Below are 20361 nucleotides of genomic sequence, written 5' to 3'. Positions count from 1 at the left end.
AGGACACAAGCCAGGGTATAGATGACCCTTGGAATGCTCAAGGCCCAGTTCCAGTGCCTTCATAGGCATGTGTGATTCTCCACAACATTGCCACAATTAGAGTAGAACAATGTCCTACTCAACCAGTGAACAATCCTGACCACCCCACTGACTGCACGAGATGGAAGAGCAGTCAGAGACACAATATGCTACCATCATTTCTGATTGACCCATCACCTCCCCAGTGTCAAATAAATACATTATGCCTTTCTTTTTATGAAGTCTTCTTTATTTCCTGCAAGTACAAATGCAGTACAGTAGTTAATATTGTTTTATGTTGTTCAAACAAGTAAAATCATCCACTTGTGGGCACCTCACCCACCTTTAACTGATGTTCCAGCAGTTGTATTTCTATTTTTATCTTTTGCATCTGCAGCCTTGTGGACAATTTCTAAATGACATTTTTCTATTTGTTTATCTAAGTACACCGTGTACAGCTGTTTCACAGGGGGCTATAGGACCACAAAAAATGACATTGAATTTCACAGTGCCAGGTCTACTTAGTTTCATTGTAAGTCATGGGCCAATGCTGAACAACATCTTACTGAGGTAAGTTGTGCTATGGAGGTGGATGGACCCTCTTCCTCATTTAATTTCCAGCATTGCTCTGTTAGAGAAAAGGAAGGTGCAAGTTTTATGGTACAACACTATCATCAACTGTTATATGTTATTTTTAAGGTGTACACCTCAAAAGGCCTCTCTGTATATTCCCTCTCTGTGGCAGCTAACAAGGTGTCTTCCTCATCCCCCTGTAATGAAAATTAACAATTTTGGTGTTCTACTCCAACCCATTATGAAAAAATCTGCAGAGTATCAAGAGTACATACAACTACATGGAGGTCTGTTATGGCAAAAGGCTCCACCAGACAGATTGCACCATCAGTAACTGGTAGAAGATGAAGAAGATTAGGCAGTTAAATTATAACTTTACCCAGAAAAGTGACACACCTAATTTGAATTTTACAACAGTGTGCAGGCCGCATCACAATTTTTCAAATATATAACTGAGTCACCTTAAAATTGATTATAATGTCTGAAGGACAACTAAGAATCTGAAAAAGTAACAGCAGTCAATTACAACGAATTGTACCGCTACAAGAAAATCAGTGTGTCAAGTTATGTCTAAGATGGATGGGTGGGCATCACTGAGGTAACACTGGCAAAACGATGAATGTACATATACAATTCATTTGATAAACTAACCTCTTATTTAGGCCCTTGTGTCCTGGGGGTGTGGTTGGGTCAGATAAGCTTCCTCCAGAGATGCCTTTAGCAATAGGTCACCCACTGTTTTGAGGGCTCTCTCTTCAGCCTCTGTGAGTGGTGGTGGTGGTGGACCCCCACCTGTTTTTCAGCCCTCAGCCTTTTTTCTATTGGCTATAATGGAGGTCAAATTTGAACATGTCCAGTAAGAACAAATTTGGAGATTGTAAAGTATTTTTTTTTGCTAACTACTTAAATATGTTGAATGTAACCACTGAATGCTGTATAATTAGGTAGGGTAGGCTAAACAACATCACAATTGCTTGTAATGAAATTATACCTTATCGATTTGAAGTATATTTTTAGATTTAATCTTCAGTTGCTGCCAAGTACGTTTTGTGCCTGTTGGGTTGCACCTGCATAAATATTAAAACACACACATTATATAAATGTTGAATAAGTGTAACTCTAAAGATTTTTTATTTTATTTAAATCAATTAATACTCACGCATTGACTTGGTCAGCAATTTTCTGCCACGCCAGCTCACGTTCTTTTGCTGCTACATTGCTTTTTTTCTTAAATATATACTCACATTCTGCATACGCATTCATTCATATTTCTTACTCCGCTGGAGAGAAGGAGGTTCGAGCCCTATTTTCCAGAAAAATAATTTGCTGGTGAAATTTAGACAACTTCACAGGTAATTTGAGGGTCAAAAATTACATTTCATTAGGAATTCAAGTCCACCAAGTTTATTAAACAGACTGTTAGGGATATGATACCACAGAGGTAGGATTAGACAGACATCATTTCAACCATTTAATTCTAAAAGCATCCAATAACAACTCAAAATCAATAGCCTGTAAACCTCCACGATCATAGTCTTTCACTAATTGTGATTTCCGAATATAATGCGTATTATTCCTCCAAACAACATAATTGACTTTTTTTAATGTTATTAGAAGAAAGAAAAAGGGACTGATTTGGGTAAATTAATCTAGATAAACCATCTGTCTTGGACAAAAGAACACTACCCAAAATTGAGATAACACATTGCAGCCACTGACTTAATGAAACTCATGGAATTAATCATATTATCGATGTTTAAAGATTCTCTATCTGAAACATTTTTTGTGATAACAATTCCTAAATATTTAACAGGTATGGAGGCAATGTTGACAGAGTCACAGCAATGAATTGGCATGAGATCACATTTGTTAAGGTTGTTAGTCAACCCAGAGTGTCACGTTCCTGACCTGTTTTCTCTTGTTTTGTATGTGTTTAGTTGGTCAGTACGTGAGCTGGGTGGGAATTCTATGTTGTGTGTCTAGTTTGTCTGTTTCTATGTCCAGCCTAATATGGTTCTCAATCAGAGGCAGATGGTAATGGTTGTCCCTGATTGAGAATCATATATAGGAGGCTTGTTTTGTGTTGGGATTTTGTGGGTGTTTGTTTCCTGTCTCTGTGTTTGTGTTCTGCACCAGATAGGTCTGTATCGGTTTTCACGGTTTGTTATTTTGTTTGTTGTTTGTAGTGTTCACTTGTTCGTTATTAAACATGTTGAACACTAGCCGCGCTGCATTTTGGTCCTCTCATTCACCCTTGGAAGAAAACCGTTACACAGAGGCCATAGAAAATGTCTTGATTCTGTCAATAGCCAAGGAAATAGCTGCTCTATCCTTTTAGGAAAAGGGCAGTATCATCTGCAAATTGACTAATATTTATATCTTAACCAAAAATACAGATCCCTTTTAAATTCTCAGATGTTAATAAATACGGCTAGTAAATCTGTGGCTAAAATAAATAGAGGGTAGATTGGACAACCCTGTCTAATTCCTCTAGCAATAGAGAAACGAGGGGATGTGCCATTACTCATAGCCACCGAACTGCTAACATCATCCTCACTTCACAGAAATTCTCCCCAAACCCAAAAGTAGAGTTCTAAATAAAAAGTTGTGTTCTAAAGTGTCAAAAGCCTTAAAATCTAAAAACAATATAAAGCCATCATCTTCTATGAACTCACTGTAATCTAAAACCAATCGTATGACAGCCTAGGAACAGTGGGTTAACTGCCTTGTTCAGGGGCAGAACGACAGATTTTTACCTTGTCACCTTGGGGATTCGATCTTACAACCTTCCGGTTGCAAGTCCAACGCTCTAATCACTAGGCTACCTGCCACCTCTAGTTTATTGCTCAGCCTGTTACTATCAACAATAATATCCATCTGCTTGGAGAATATTTTCTGAGCTAGCATTTTACCAGTAGTGATGGCAAGACATCAAATTCTGAATTTAATCATTTCCCATTTGTTAGTAGAAGAGCAGAATCGAGAAAGGTCTCTGATTAGAGCTTTAGACTGTAAACAAAATGACTCATTCTTTAAAAGAAGAGTTACATTTCCAGTATGCTTTAGAAAATCATCATTATCAAAACAAAAAGGAAAGAACAATGGAACCATGGTCTGTCAGAGGAGCTGAGGAAATACTACATTCACTGACAAGATTCCTAAGATTGGCAGATACCAACCAATAATCAATTCTAGATTTTAATTGTCTGTCCCTATTTGTAGAGTTGAACCAAGAAAATTGCATTAAAAAGTTGGGATTCTGTGAACGCTAAATGTCAGAAAGTTAAGTTAGAGCAGAAATGTAGAATTAAGTTATTAAAACAATGGGCTGAATGCCTGGTGGGATACCTACCCATCCAGTCATCAGGAGCAACATCATAATTACCTCCAACAATGTTATCTGTAGAATATTTGTTTTTCAACTCAATTAAGACTTTACTAAGATGTTAGATAGATTTTTTTGACCGTATGTTATAAACCATGAACATTTACCAATATATAACATGAGCCTTTATATTCGAAAACAATAGATATCCAGTGACCCTCATCACACCTGCTTTCTAAAACCGTACCTGGAAAACGTCTGAAAATTGCCACACCAGCAGGATGAGATGAGCCATGGCTAAAAATGATCTGGTCACCCTATTGTGAAGTCCAAAATTCAGCATCTGAGGAATGTGTCTCTTGAAATAAAAGACAATTGGACTTTAATGAATCTTTACAAATACAAAAAATTGCCTTGCGTTTTAACTTATTATGTAAACCCCTGGTGTTCAAGGATAAAAATGAAAGAGAAATGTTGGATTAGAGTAAAGGAGATAAAGAGTTGTCTACAATAAACAGGGACCCTGAATAATATAAAGGTAGCATAAGCCCTTCAAAAATGTACTTGACAAACAGTAACCACCATAAAAAGGAAAATAAATGGATAGACCGTTTAATAACACGTTATATTAATAGTTAATTATTTAAATTGAACTCTCAAACTTAAAATAAATCTCTGAAAGCTAATCAAGCCACATAAAAAAATGGAGATTTACTTAAATAACGATCTTAAAACAATGAATAAAAACTAACTTAGTAAGACATCAAATGAGAAACAAAAAGCAGTGTGCTTACGTTGGTTAATGTTCACATTCAAAACTCGCCACTTCGAACAGTATGGCCCTATGCAATATCAACTATATGCGACGTTCAGATAAACGATTGCATGAATAAACTCACCAGTTGAAACTGTATATGGCTTCATTAGCCTACTACTGTATAAGCAGGCCAACTCATAAAGCATAAATCAGTCAGTCACGTAGCTCCACCATGCGGCCGCCAATGACAGCAAACCTCTCCCGAAAGAAGGCTTTCCCCCCTGAGTCTTGCCTCATCGACTGGTGCCACAGCTTCGCACGGTTATCCCTGTCGCGCTTGCTCAAATCTTCTGCAAAGCAAATGCCTTTCTCCCTGCAGATCGGCGCAAGTTTGGCAGCTCTCCACACCTCGTCTATCATGTTCCTCAACGCAAACATCATGATGACCTGTCTGTCTGTTCATCTCCTTTCTCTTATCTCCGAGACGGTGTACAACATCTACAGCGATGTTCAGGGTAGCAGGGGGATATGTCAATCACAATCCCTCTGATATTCTCCCCATCAGTTTCAGGTAGCCCGTTCAGATCCTAGCCCCCATCGGCGCTTGTATCGGTCCTGTCCAGCAATGGCTGTGCGTAGCTCCTCGTTCTCTTTTGTCAGGGCATCAACTTTATTTTTCAACAGTTTTACATCAGTGGTAATATTCTTAATGCCTGATGCATTGGGGGGGGTCGAAGGGGTTATTTGGACACCTGTACCGAAGACGAATTCCTCCGACCTCGGTATCGTTACTTCTGGGGGAGTGTCAGAATCTTCCATATGGTTGGCAGTATCTACCTCGGTTATGACAGCTCCCTCTACATTTTTGCTAGATTCCAACTCAGCTAATGTTACTAGCTAGCTAGTCTTGGCTGAACTTGCTTGAAGTATAACAAAGTGATGTTCGGTAAACCATCAAACTAATAAAATAGACCAAAAAAGACAGCAAAAAACGTTATTTTAACTGTGTTCGTCGTCAAACTCAAATTAGGGCTTGAATTAAATTTAAAATTCAGGAGCTCAGTTTAATGCGACCACTCACTCCGCCATCTTTTCCCCACCAGTGGTCATACTCTGCTTTACTCAGGGTTAATTTAATTTAGAGTTGATTAAACTAATTGTTATCACCTGTTCTGAAACCGAAAATTCTGAGTTTGACAGCTCGGAGTTAGTCAACCCAGAGTTCAGGTTTAAACTCAGAGTTTGTTATACATGCTTTCTGAAACAGGGCCCTGCAGATTAATGTGACTCAGAGTCAGACTACAGTTTAACATTCGCAACGGCAGATATACTTTCGAGGGAGATTGAAAAAGTTGATCATTTTACGTCATTGGGCTGCGCGGTGCATTCTGAGCAATTCTGGGACAAGGAGCGCTCTCCCTCAAGGAGTGAATGGGAGTCTATTGAGTGCTAGCTGAAAACCCCAACATTAGACGAATTTCGTCTGCCTCTTTAGTCCAGGGTGCATTGCATCAAATATGTATATAATTTAATTAACCGCGGTGAATAAAGTTCAGGGCAGGGTACTGGGAGGAGGCTGGCTAGTGGTGACTATTTAATAGTCTGATGGCCTGGAGATAGAAGCTATTTTTCAGTCTCTTGGTCCAATCTTTGATACACCTGTGCTGTCTCCGCCTTCTAGATGGTGTCGGGATGAACATGCCATGGCATGGGTGGCTGAGGTCCCGAGTCACACGGGACCTCAGAAATGGCTATGTTATATATATAACTGGCGCTATGCTTAAAAATGTTAATTGGTTCTTACAGATCCTTTCACAGTTTTAATGTATTTCCTGTTTGCTTGAGATGTATTCCTGGATGAATATATGATCGGACACTTTTTTTCAATTTTCGCCTAAAATGACATACTGACTGTAGCTCAGGCCCTGAAACAAGGATATGCATATTCTTGGTACCATTTGAAAGGAAACACTTTGAAGTTTGTGGAAATGTTAAAGGAATGTAGGAGAATATAACACATTAGATCTGGTAAAAGATAATATAAAGAAAAAAACAACTGTTTTTTGTATTTTTTTTGTACCATCATCTTTGAAATGCAAGTGAAAGGCCATAATATATTATTCCAGCCCAGGTGCAATTTAGATATTGGCCGCTAGATGGCAGCAGTGTATGGGCAAAGTTTTAGACTGATCCAATGAACCATTGCATTTCTGTTCCAAATGTTGTATCAAGACTTCCCAAATGTGCCTAATTTGTTTATTAATAATTGTTCATGTTCAAAACTGTGCAGTCTCCTCAAACAATAGCATGGTATTCTTTCACTGTAATAGCTACTGTAAATTGGACAGTGCAGTTAGATTAACAAGAATTTAAGCTTTCTGCCAATGTCAGATATGTCGATGTCCCGGGAAATGTTCTTGTTACTTACAATCTCATGCTAATCGCATTAGCCTACATTAGCTCAACCGTCTCGTGCAGGGGACCCACCAATCCTGAAGAAGTTTTAATGTGTCTTATCCTAGTAGCACCCTCTAGTGGCTTAAAGCCTCATGTGTCTTATTCTAGTTCTGTGAAACCTTAACGCTATGTGCTGTGCCCAGCAGTTGTCTTTACTATCTTTTGCTAATAGATACTAATTATTTGGTCGTTCAGAGTTTATGACTACTGAGGTCTACCCATACAACAGAACATAGAACAATGCAGAACATAGAACAATGCAGTTCACTGTATATGGAATACATATTGGACTGTAAGGAACAAGTTTACAACCTGTCTCAGCTAAAGTGAGGTGGAAAAGACTCAGTAGGGTCTCTTTTAACCAAATATGTTTAGTTTTGGAGGGAAACTGTGTCGTACAGATTGTTGCTGTCTTTTTACTCCTCCCCCTTTTTAGCCCCCAATGCAATACGCTGTTTTGGGCTGTCTAATACCTGTCTCAGATAAAGTGGGGTGGAAAATACTCAGCAGGGTGAGTTCGAACAAAAAGCTAAGTTATCTGGAGTGTTGCTGGACTTTTACTGTGGTCAAACAGCTTCAAATGTGGTGCCTGAACACTATATGGTTCAAAAATAGCACCGTGTCATATGATGCATATATTGTTCTTCCAAAATACCCTATAATGTAGAAGACAAATATCATATAATCTTCTTTCTGGTGGACACTTCTGGTGGATACAACATACAATATGTTTATTCAAAAAGGCAATGAGAGATGCAAGTTCACTTTGTCCAAAAAAGCATACTTTATTCATAACAAATATCACATTAAAGTTAATTAATCAAATTGATCATCAACAGTTACTCAGAAGTTTCAAATTAGTTTTGAGTTTCATTACCACATGCACAAGTACAGTGAAATGCTTACTTGCTAGCTCTTTCCCAACAATTCAGTGTTCAATATCAAATAGTATGAAGTAGATTTTTTTTAAACACACAAGAAATAAGAAAAACATGAGACATGAAGCTATATACAGGGTCCGTGCCAGTGCCAAATGTACAATATGCAGGGATACTGGAGTGGTTAAGGTAGATACACTATGTACATGTAGACAGGGGCAAGGAGAAAGTGACTGATAGCAGGATAAATAGTAAAAATAATCAATATAGCAGCAGCATAAGTAGTTGGTGTATGTGTGTGTGTTTGTGTTGGTGTCAGTGAGTGTGTGAGTGTTTGAGTGTGTGTGCAGTAGAGTCAGTGTTGGCGTGTGTGAGTGTGTGGGTAAAGACCCGTGAGTGGCATAAAGTCAGTGCAGATAGACCGTGGATGAGCATGGGTAGCCATTGCTTAGCTGTTCAAAAGTCTCAGTGCTTGGTGATAGAAGCTGTCTCAGAGCCTGTTGGTCCGAGACCAAATGCACCGGTACCGCCTGCCAGACGATAGCAAAGAGAACAGTCTATGGCAATTTTCGCACTTGCCTCAGACACCGCCTGCTATGTATGTCCTGGATGTTCTTATATGCAACATCAGGGCTCAGCATATCAGCTCCTGAAATGCACCAAACAATCACGAGAACCATAGTACATTTTCATGTTACACCACTTAATCAAATCATTGCAGATTGATCTCCTTTTGACAGTGTACATGGAAGCATTCCTTCATGGCGTTCACTATTCTTTCATGGTGTTCACCATTAAACTCAATGAATCTGATATACACATTCTTGCATAACATTAATGCAATAATCTTCCTTCTGATAATTCATACAAAATACATCTCATGTTGTTGTGAATGGACTGCTTTAGTGAACAAACATATAGGGACCACAAGTACTTCCGTCTACCTGAGCTTTGAAATTCCCACAATGATGAGTGTCACGCCCTGACCTTAGAGAGCCTTTGTTATGCCTCTTTTTGGTTTGGTCAGGGTGTGATTTGGGTGGGCATTCTATGTCTTTTATTTCTATGATTTGTGTTTCTATGTTTCGGCCGGGTATGGTTCTCAATCAGGGACAGCTATCTATCGTTGTCTCTGATTGGGAATCATACTTAGGCAGCCCTTTTCCCACCTGTGATTGTGGGTAGTTATCTTTGTTAGTGGCACTATAGCCCTCGGAAGCTTCACGGTCGTTTATTTTGTTTCTTGTTGGTGACATTCTATAATAAAAGGAAATGTACGCTCACCACGCTGCACTTTGGTCCACTTCTTTCGACGGCCTTGACAATGAGAATTCATATTTCAGAACAATGTCCACAACCTTTCCATGTCAAGTCAAATACTGTAGCGCCAGATATTTCTGTAGTGAGTGCAGAATGCCCTCCAGTTCCTTCTCATACTGCTTTAAGGAGTCCATTATTTTAACACTCAATGTTATACTATTTTGAGGACAAGCACATTATCCAATGTGCTTTTAAATTCACAGGTATTATTACATTCTCAAAACGCCACCAATTGAGAGGAATCACATTCCTTGTATTTGACAGTGCATACAGTAAGTGAATGACTTCTTTCAGACCAAAGTGGAGAACCTCTACTTATCCGGTCATATGCAACGAGACAAAATGTGTCTTTGTGCAGAAATTTGTTGAGTAATTCTAATCTATAGCCAACTGACAACTTTGTCTCAGTGCAGTTTACGTGTCAAAACTGGTCATGACATGTATACAGTTTCACAAATGGGTATTCGTCTGAAAATGTAACAACTAGAAATAGTATATGTATGTTTGCTAATTATGCAAAGGAGAGTAAAGCTTCTAGGTAATTTGATCCTATTCCTGTCTATTTTTACAAGCAAAGTCTGTAGAGCATGGGTTACAAAAAAGCTTGAATGTTGAGTGCCTTTTGAATTCTTAGATATATTACATGCTCTGCTCTGTTGATTCAAACCAACAAGGTATTGGCCTACGCATTCTGCAGAAATGTCCCTGGGTTCTATGATCAGTTGTTTGGTAGTCTGGCTATACACTGCCTGGGCATCACACTTACTGGAAATGTTTAGACTGTGAGTGTAGAGCAGACCATTTGCTAAGAAATTTGCAGGTAGAATTTCCTGAACAAAATGTTAAACTATGTCCTTTACACCACTGTAATGAAGCTGTTCTTGAACCATGGATTGTGAAAATGTCGCTGAATTCAATGCTTCAAACTGGGAAATTGCCTTTTTGAAGTGAGGAGACGGTTTCCTTTGGTCAGCAATAATTAATCTCTTATGGCATTCAGAAAATGCTGATGTAGTATCGAGAAAAATGTAAATGGGTCACCTTATATCCACTGTGTGATTGGAAAATTATTCATACTGTGGAATGACATAAATCTCTGATTCTTAACCAAGTGGTTGTACTGTACATCATTGCAATTTGTTTGCATCTGAGGCTCATTAACTACTTCATAGAAATATATAACCCCTTCTGTACTCGTGCCTACTCCTTCCCTATCCGTGCCAACAGAAATGTGTACGTCATCTGCCCGTATCTTAAGTGTCAAAATCCACTTCTGACCAGAAATACCCCCTTGTAGATTTTGTGCCCAAGTGAGATATTACAGAGCTTAATCTGTACATCTGTTTTTTGTTGCCAACAACTGGGATTTCCATTGTACTGGATGGTGCTACACGGGGAACAAAAATAACAAGAATATCTGGTGTGGTGGTCCAAACAGTCTGTCTAATCAATACACCATCACATTGACTGCATTTTGTGGGTGCACCCCATTTAGTGATTAATTGCCTAACTAGAATATCAAGCGATGATGTGTCTGTATTTAGTCAAACCTGAAAAATTGAGCTGAAGTAATACTCATTGTGTGAGATGCTGTTTTTGCAAGTTTCACTGCTATGAGTATGCATAGCACTGACCACTGTTTTAATGCCCAAATCTTGTAACCAGGGGAGTAATTGATATATAAAAACATTATGCCAATGATGGAATGGTCATGTTTATCTCTATCAAAACTTGCTCAAACTCACAGTGCTTAAAGATGCATCCAGGCCTCTGAACTGCAGACAAGAGAGCAGCAAAGTTATCTTTAATATCTGAACATTCTGTCATGGATTGTGGGTCAAGATGCTTGAAGGTAGTTTTCACTATCCTGGGATGTAACAAAGACGACAAAGAGGAGTTGAACCAACAGTTTGCGGCTCTGTTTTCAAATCTAGATATTGTTATTTTGATATCATTCAGGAAATCCTGCTGAGATTTCAATCTATTGACTGAATGTGGCTCACAACACAATAAATACTGGACCATTGTTCATCCCTGTCTTTTTATTAAGACCGAATGATTTAGAATGTATAGCTGGAGGAATATGAAAAGACTTACGGAGATGCCTTGGTGCTTTTTTCCTTTTCTCCCAGCTTTCCTCGGGTTGCGGCAGTATGCATTACCTTTTTGGATTGCAAAATTAGATTTTCTCACATATGTCTCTCTGGCCAGCTTTATGCAGAGTGCAATTTGACAATACACTTGTCAATTCTATGTTCTGTATCAACAAGAAATAACACCCTTGTGTTTTTGAATGTTACCTCACTAATTGCTGTACTTTTCTTATTCTATCTTGGATTTGACTTGTATAATGCTGAAAACGTCTGTACATTTCTTACCAAAAGGTCAGACCAAATTGGTATTACAGGGAGAAAGTTTTTTAAAGTGTGTCCAACTGCATGGTTCACTTTTAGAATGTCTGTTCAACTCCCCCATCCCCCTTTTGCCTTCAGAACCGCCTCAATTCGTCAGGGCATGGACTCCACAAGGCGTCGAAAGTGTTCCACAGGGATGCTGGCCCATGTTGACGCCAATGCTTCCCACAGTTGGGTGAAGCTGGCGGGATGTCCTTTGGGTGGTGGACACACGGGAAACTGTTGAATGTGAAAAACCCAGCAGCGTTGCAGTTGTTGACACAAACATGTGCGCCTGGCACCTACTACCATACCCCGTTCAAAGGCACTATATATTTTGTCTTGCCCATTCACCCTCTGAATGGCACAGATATACAATTAATATCTCAATTGTTTCAAGGCTTAAAATTCCTTCTTTAACCTGTCTCCTGCCCTTCATCTACACTGATTGAAGTGGATTTAACAAGTGACATCAATAAGGGTTCACCTGGTCAGTCTGTCATGGAAAGGATTCACCTGGTCAGTCTATGTAATGTTTTCAACACTCAGTGAACATGCTAACTCTATACCTAAGTGTTTTACAGAGTTCACAAGCCAGTCGCATTAAATTGCTTTTGTATGCTCGTATGACACAGAAGTCAAGATCTCTTGCTGTAGCTTGTTCTATGTCTATTTTCCAGCAGCGCCGCAAATACATCTCCATATTGTTGCTATTAAACATTTTCATAGCTACATTCAACAACTCTGTAGGACTTGGAGAAGCAGAGAATGTCCACCTCCAGGTCACGCTGACCTTCGAGGGTGGTCCTGGTACTGCTACCATTCACTTTACCCTGTAATCATATGGATATTTTAAGTTTTGCAGTGATTATTATACTTTAACCTGATGACCTGATGCATTTGGCACATGTGGCTGGCCGTGGGCTGATTTTAAATGTGTAAAGGCGCGCTCTATAAGCCAATATGTATTCCATATACAGGGATGCGCATTGTGGCCAATGTAATAGGCGGAGTAAAATGCCAGCAACACTCCTTGTTATTCAGAGCACCATGAAATGACACCATATACATTCCACAGACCCTACTGAGTATTCCCTACAATACTTTTACTGCTGCACCTCGAATAGTTTTTGCTCTATAAGCCAATATGTATTTCATATACAGTTACTTGCAGTAGGGGCATTTATTTGACCTTGGAACATGTTATAAAACCCACATTTAATGCAAATGTCACTTAAACATGAACAAATATGTTCATTGTTAATGTTTAGAAAATTATTTTTCATATATCATGAATAATAAATACAGGTTATTGACACTTTTGTACGATTACATGGGGAACTTTTATTTAGAAAATGTCCGAAATTCCGTGACCCGGAAAGACTTTTTTAGTGCAGCTGACGAGACGCTGCTGAAGAAGAAAGCCGCTGGTTGTGTTGGCAAAAATATGGTAAAATCGGATAGAGGTATGCAGAAGAAATAAGGGAAAATGTCCGTATATGGAGCCGTTTTCCATTTGACGCAGGATACAGCAAACTGACTTGACCCCATCGGACATAGCTACGGCAAAGTACGTTAGTTCACTCTTAAAGGGATTTTCATAATCATTGTGTTCATTGCTAATCAACAAAAAACGGATTCTGCTTGACCATATCCGATTCCTTGTATTTATTAATTAGTATTCATCGGGATATTATGAGCTTTTGTCGATTACGGAATTTGTGTTCGTTTTTTACGGGAGAGCGACTTACTTTTAATGAAGGAAAACTGCCTAAATAATGTTCAGCCCTAAAGCAATGGAGGAGGAGAAAGGGATACATATGAGAGGGAGATTTTTGGGGTCTCCTGAGCCCTTTGTTTGTATTTCCAACGAAGAAAACATTTTAGATGTTGTCCATTTCTAAATAATTTAGACGTCTTGCCATCTAAGTTGACAATTGTATTATTACCCTCGCCTCGGACCAGCTGCATATCTTACACCCATTTTTTTTATTCCCAAGGTTTAAATGGCCAAACCTTTAGGTCGGTGTATCCAACACAGTTAATGTAGCGATCCATCTAGCGATCAATAAACAATGTAGCACGCTTCCTTGCTCATTATAGTGCTGGCAAAGAGATGCTACTTTACAACAAAAAATATTGCGGTAAAACGTTACATTGTAACGCTTGATAACACAGCCATATTAACTTAGCTTTTGCTGCTAGCCTGCCAACTAGCTGTGCTTACGTTTATGAGGAGTCTGCAATCGAAATTGTCCGTGGTGAAATGTATTACGCATATAGATAGTGAGTTTTTTTTGCAAATTCTGTAGCATTTTTGGGGCCACAACGCTGTCATTTGATACAACTGAAAAGGGGCGCTCCTCCCTACATTAGCCAGATGACGTGATACATAGCATAACGCACATGCGCCCCTATTGCTTTTTCTCTGAGTTGTCAAAGCAAGCAAAGCAGAAACTGGCTACTCTTTGACTGATGTAGCTGGCAAGGTAACTGCTGTTTGACTTAACAGAAAAAATTATTTATTTCCAGTGCTGAGCTAGTAGTTTAACTGACGTGTAACGTTAGTTAATGTTTCATCCCTTCACAACAGAAGTTCTGTCTGAAGTGAATGAACTAACGCTACCACAGCCAGTTCAGCTCTAGCCTCTAGCTATCAGTCAGGTAGCAGTATCTAACAGCTGTTGTGTGTATGGAAATGTTTTGTAGCCTGATATTCTGTTTTTTGACAGTGCATTGTGAGTTTTTCTTAGTCAGTATAGCAATGTACAGTTATTGATCTGCCAGGTTCCTTAGCTAATTCCCTTCTTTTCACACTGACACGGTATAAACAGCTCTACAGGCTTCACTGTCATGGTGCACAGTCAGTACATAACACCATGCTCATCATTTATTAGCAGGATCAGATGGTGACAGATGTCCAAGCAAAGCCAGGCAGCCAGGAAAGACATGTCTACGAATTTTGCAGTATAATATAGCAATCAATGAATGGATACAAAGTTCCATCTTGAGTTGATGGGTAGGCTTCAGTTTGGGACCTAGGAATAATGGTCATTTCAATTATTGAACCATTGATTCTATTCTTGGATAATATAATGTAGAAATGTACACCAAGGTAATTCTTTGACATGCCTCATCTGAGAAGGATCAGATGGTGACAGTGGTCTCAGCAGGGTCAAGCAACCAGGGAAGACCAGTGTGTGACGGCGCTGAGATTACACTTTATTCTCTACTCAGAAAACACTGGACAAGCCAGGAGCTTCAAAGATTGAAACTATTTTAAGGCAGTCTGACAAACCTCTAAAGTTGATTTCCAAACTGTATCAAGGGTTGATAGAGGCTTTTCCCGATGACACAAAAAATGTAAAACAAAAATGTGAGGAAGACCTGGTAGACACTATTGATGATGCTGAATGGATACTTATATGTTTAAATGCCCAGTCATGTTCATATAATCTCAGACATAAATTACTGCAGTTCAAGACCATCCAAATAACGTACTATATGTCAGTGAAACTGAATATCATGCACTCAGAAATGTACTTCCTCTGCTGGGGGTGTAAAACACAGAAGGGGACACATTTGCATATGTTGTGGTATTGTGAAGGCTGACTGAATTCTTGAAAGAGTATGTTCTATTATCTCAGCAGGTCTTCAGATTCTCCCTTCTACCTGTTTTGGTTTGCTTGGAAATGTTGATACTGGAGACAGTTTCTTCTGATAACAATGTAACACAGCATTTATAGCAGCTAAGAAATGCATTGCCATTAATTGGAATGTTGATTATCCCCCCACACTGTCACAATGGATGGCAGAAATGTCCAGTTATGTACAGTATCACTAGATTTGATCTATTACAAGATTACAGGTATATTGTGATACTTTCATAAGGTCTGGATGCCTTCTATGGAATATTATACGACAAAAGGAGTCTGTATTGAAAACATGCCCATGTCAGGAGAGATACCTTCTCAGGCAATCTCTAGTTGCTGATGATCCCGTTTAACCTCTATTCCTTCTTCCAGATCAGTTTCCTGTGTGTGGACTCTGAATGGCTGTTCTCTCACTCCAAGAACAGCTGTCACCCAGTCCCTTCTGAGAGTGAGTGAGCGTGAAGAGAGCTCAACGATTTCACATGAATCAAGCGCTCACTTACTCCAGTTGAAGCCGGAACAGAGAGACACGTCAGCACAAACTCACAGATCTGCTGTAAAAATCACACACACACACACACAGACACTAGGCAAAGCTACATCCTCACATTTCAGACACTGCACCTCTTCATTCCCACCATCCATACGTTCACTCCTCTGCTTCAGTGAAAATGTACGGCAGCTCCCGTTCCGTGGGCAGAGCGGATGCCAACCACAGCGGAGGAGGGAGAGATGGGGGGAGCAGCCAGGGTTCGGGTCGCTCCCCTCATCTCCCCCGTTCCCCACGGATGGGCCACCGTCGCACCAACAGCACGGGGGGCAGTGGAGGGGGTCCAGGCGGAGCGGGGGGTAAGACCCTCTCCATGGAGAACATCCAATCCCTCAATGCCGCCTATGCCACCTCAGGACCCATGTACCTGAGCGACAACGAGGTTGCCATGTCCGACCACGTTAACAAGAGTGGTCGAGAGATGACCACAATGGGTCGACAGAGGGTGACCTACGGGTCAAGAGCAGGAGGGGGTGGAGGGGTGGCAGCGAGCACCCCCAACATCGCCACATCTGTCCAGGCCAACGCTGTGCTCCCTGGGGGAATGATGGCAGGTGACGCCCTGGCTTTTGGGGATCACCACATGGCTTCCACGGTCCCTCACTCCCTGAGACAGGCCCGGGACAACACCATACTGGACCTGCAGGCCCAACTCAAAGAGGTCAGTAGCCACAGTTGGTAATGTTAGTCTGTCTGTAGAATGACAATGGACAAGGAAAGCTCAGTGCTGTGGTGTCATAAGGAAAGTTAGTAATAACTCGTTTGACATGTACCCTACTTTGAGCAGAAGATCCAGTTTGACTTTGATGTTGAATGTTCTGCTATTCTAAGGCTTTGTGTGAAAACATTTTGTATTTGCAGTGTGTGTATGGAAATGTATGTTTGACTGACTAAGTCCGCTGGTCCCTCAGGTTCTGCGTGAGAACGAGTTGCTGCGTCGTGAGGTGGAGGTGAAGGAGAGCAAGCTGAGTTCCTCCATGAACTCCATCAAGACTTTCTGGAGCCCTGAGCTGAAAAAGGAGAGAGCCCTAAGAAAGGATGAGGTGTCCAAGATCACTGTCTGGAAGGAACAGTACCGCGTGGTGCAAGACGAGACACAGGTGTGTGTGTGTGTGTGATTTTCCATCCATGTAATTGTGAAAGAAAGGATTGGGGGTGAGATAATCTGATCCTAGATTTGTGTAGACGGCAATTTACTACCTCAAGCACAGGACAGGTTATAACCTATAGTCTAGGTGTTTTGGTCGTTTTTTGTGGGTTTTCTCTTTGACCAGTATTGCCAGCATTATCCACTGGATTTGCTGCAGGCGGAAAATCCTAGGAAATGCTCTTTAATTGACACAAGCTGTCTCCAATCAATCATTCAATGTCAGGAGGGTTTTGTGGGGGGATCGCCTAAACCAGAGCAGGCGTAGCTTACGAATCTTAATTGCACAAAGACTAATATTTGGCAGGAAATACTATTTGTACATCAGTGGTTCTACTACTCAATTTGCTCAAGCTGATCCTCCAACAGACTCAATCCCTGATCATAGGAGGTTTTAAAAATGGGGCAATTAGGACAGTTAAAGTGGAGAGACTATGAATCCAACCATAAAATATAAACAATTCTAAATCAGAATATCGCTTGAAAAAAGAGCATGCAAATAGATTATAAATGGAAAGAAAAGTAGCCATCTAAAAGTATATATAAACTCAGCAACAAAAGAAACGTCCCTTTTTCAGGACCCTGTCTTTCAAAGATAATTCGTGAAAATCAAAATATCTTCATTGTAAAGGGTTTAAACACCGTTTCCCATGCTTGTTCAATGAACCATAAACAATTAATGAACATACACCTGTGGAACGGTCTGTTGAAATTGCAGCCCAAATAAAGGCTTCACAGAGTTCAAGTAACAGACACATCTCAACATCAACTGTTCAGAGGAGACTGCGTGAATCAGGCCTTCGTGGTCGAATAGATGCAAAGAAACCACTACTAAAGGACACCAATAAGAAGAGATTTGCTTGGGCAAAGAAACACGAGCAATGGACATTAGACTGGTGGAAATCTGTCCTTTTGGTCTGATGATTCCAAATTTGAGAGTTAAGGTTCCAATGGCCGTGTCTTTGTGAGACGCGGAGTAGTTGAACGGATGATCTCTGCATGTGTGGTTCCCACCATGAAGCATGGAGGAGGAGGTGTGATGGAGTGGGGGTGCTTTGCTAGTGACACTGTCGGGAATTTATTTAGAATTCAAGGCACACTTAACCAGCATGGCTACCACAGCATTCTGCAGCGATACGCCATCCCATCTGGTTTGGGCCCAAAACACAACTCCAGGCTCTGTAAGGGCTATATGATCAAGAAGGAGAGTGATGGAGTGCTGCATCAGATGACCTGGCCTCCACAATCACCCGACCTCAACCCAATTGAGATGGTTTGGGATGAGCAGGACCGCAGAGTGAAGGAAAAGCAGCCAAGAAGTGCTCAAGCATATGTGCGGGAACTCCTTCAAGACTGTTGGAAAAGCATTCCTCATGAAGCTGGTTGAGAGAATGCCAAGCATGTGCAAAGCTGTCATCAAGGCAAAGGGTGGCTACTTTGAAGAATATGAAATATAAAATAAGCTCAGCAAAAAAAGAAACGTCCTCTCACTGTCAACTGCGTTTATTTTCCACAAAGTTAACGTGTAAATATTTGTATGAACATAAAATTAAACAACTGAGACATAAACTGAACAAGTTCCACAGACATGTGACTAACAGAAATTGAATAATTTGTCCCTGAACAAAGGGGGGGTCAAAATCAAAAGTAACAGTCAGTATCTGGTGTGGCCACCAGCTGCATTAAGTACTGCAGTGCATCTCCTCATGGACTGCACCAGATTTACCAGTTCTTGCTGTGAGATGTTACCCCACTCTTACACCAAGGCGAGATGCACAATCCAACAGGTCCCAGACCTGCTCAATGGGATTGAGATCCGGGCTCTACGCTGGCCATGGCAGAACACTGACATTCCTGTCTTGCAGGGAATCATGTACAGAATGAGCAGTATGGCTGGTGGCATTGTCATGCTGGAGGGTTATGTCAGGATGAGCCTGCAGGAAAGGTACCACATGAGGGAGGAGGATGGCTTCCCTGTAACGCACAGCGTTGAGATTGCCTGCAATGACCACAAGCTCAGTCCGATGATGCAGTGACACATTGACCACCCCAAACCATGATGGACCCTCCACCTCCAAATCGGTCCCGCTCCAGAGTACAGGCCTCGGTGTAACGCTCATTCCTTCAACGATAAACTCGAATCCAACCATCACCCCTGGTGAGACAAAACCGCGACTCGTCAGTGAAGAGCACTTTTTGCCAGTCCTGTCTGGTCCAGCGACGGTGGGTTTGTGCCCATAGGCGACGTCGTTGCCGGTGATGTCTGGTGAGGACCTGTCTTACAACAGGCCTACAAGCCCTCAGTCCAGCCTCTTTCAGCCTATTGCGGACAGTCTGAGCACTGATGGAGGGATTGTGCGTTCCTCGTGTAACTCAGGCCATTGTTGTTGCCATCCTGTACCTGTCCCGCAGGTGTGATGTTTGGATGGACCGATCCTGTGCAGGTGTTACACGTGGTCTGCCACTGCGAAGACGATCAGCTATCCCCCCTGTCTCCCTGTAGCGCTGTCTTAGGCGTCTCACAGCACGGACATTGCAATTTATTGCCCTGGCCACATCTGCAATCCTCATATCTCCTTGCAGCATGCCTAAGGCACGTTCACGCAGGGCAGGGACCCTGGGCATCTTTCTTTTTGGTGTTTTTCAGAGTCAGTAGAAAGGCCTCTTTAGTGTCCTAAGTTTTCAGAACTGTGACCTTATTTGCCTACCGTCTGTAAGCTGTTAGTATCTTAACGACTGTTCCACAGGTACATGATTATTAATTGTGTATGGTTCATTGAACAAGCATGGGAACCAGTGTTTAAACCCTTTGAAGATCTAGTGAAGTTATTTGGATTTTTACGAATTATGTTTGAATAACAGGGTCCTGAAAAAGGGATGTTTATTTTTTTGCTGAGTAAATTTTTTTGATTTAACACTTTTTTGGGATACTTCATGATTCCAAATGTGTTATTTCATAGTTTTGATGTCTTCACTATTATTCTACAATGTAGAATATAGTAAAAAATAAAGAAAAACCCTTGAATGAGTAGGTGTCCAACTTTTGGCTTATAATATATATATATATCTTTGCGCCATCTCAGTGAACTAATCCATTGTGGAGGCCTAGACTAAAGGCCCATTTATGCTTGATCCGAAAAATGTGGTCAGAGGCTCCATATGGAGGGTGTGATGTAATTGCGGAGCCTCCAGATGCATGCAGAGGCCGAATCATCAAGCTCCGTTCCGCATCACAATGCGCCTCCCAAATTTTGTAACATTGCGGAAGGCTCTGTATAGCTCCACATTGA

General features: G+C 40.8%; 1 protein-coding gene across 3 annotated transcripts in view; it reads left to right on the top strand.

The window, feature by feature from the left end:
• The first annotated feature begins 13102 nt into the window (after nucleotides 1-13102).
• Nucleotides 13103-20361, top strand: part of LOC139584577 (ELKS/Rab6-interacting/CAST family member 1-like) — a 38358-nt gene continuing 31099 nt past the window's right edge. For 2 of the 3 annotated variants that reach the window (XR_011676786.1, XM_071416597.1), the window contains exons 1-3: nucleotides 13103-13291; nucleotides 15747-16585; nucleotides 16836-17024. Coding sequence is in view for 2 of the 3 variants with exons in the window: in XM_071416597.1 (XP_071272698.1) it covers nucleotides 16046-16585; nucleotides 16836-17024 (729 nt within the window). In the remaining variant the exon portion in view is untranslated. Of the gene's footprint in view, nucleotides 13292-13343; nucleotides 14211-15746; nucleotides 16586-16835; nucleotides 17025-20361 lie in introns of those variants that run through there. The other variant, XM_071416598.1, reaches the window with a different exon arrangement.

The sequence above is a fragment of the Salvelinus alpinus genome, chromosome 9, assembly GCF_045679555.1.
Source record: "Salvelinus alpinus chromosome 9, SLU_Salpinus.1, whole genome shotgun sequence".
NCBI classification, from domain to species: Eukaryota; Metazoa; Chordata; class Actinopteri; order Salmoniformes; family Salmonidae; genus Salvelinus; species Salvelinus alpinus.
The sequence above is the reverse complement of the archived record's forward strand: the minus strand, read 5'-3'. Positions and strand labels throughout refer to the sequence as shown.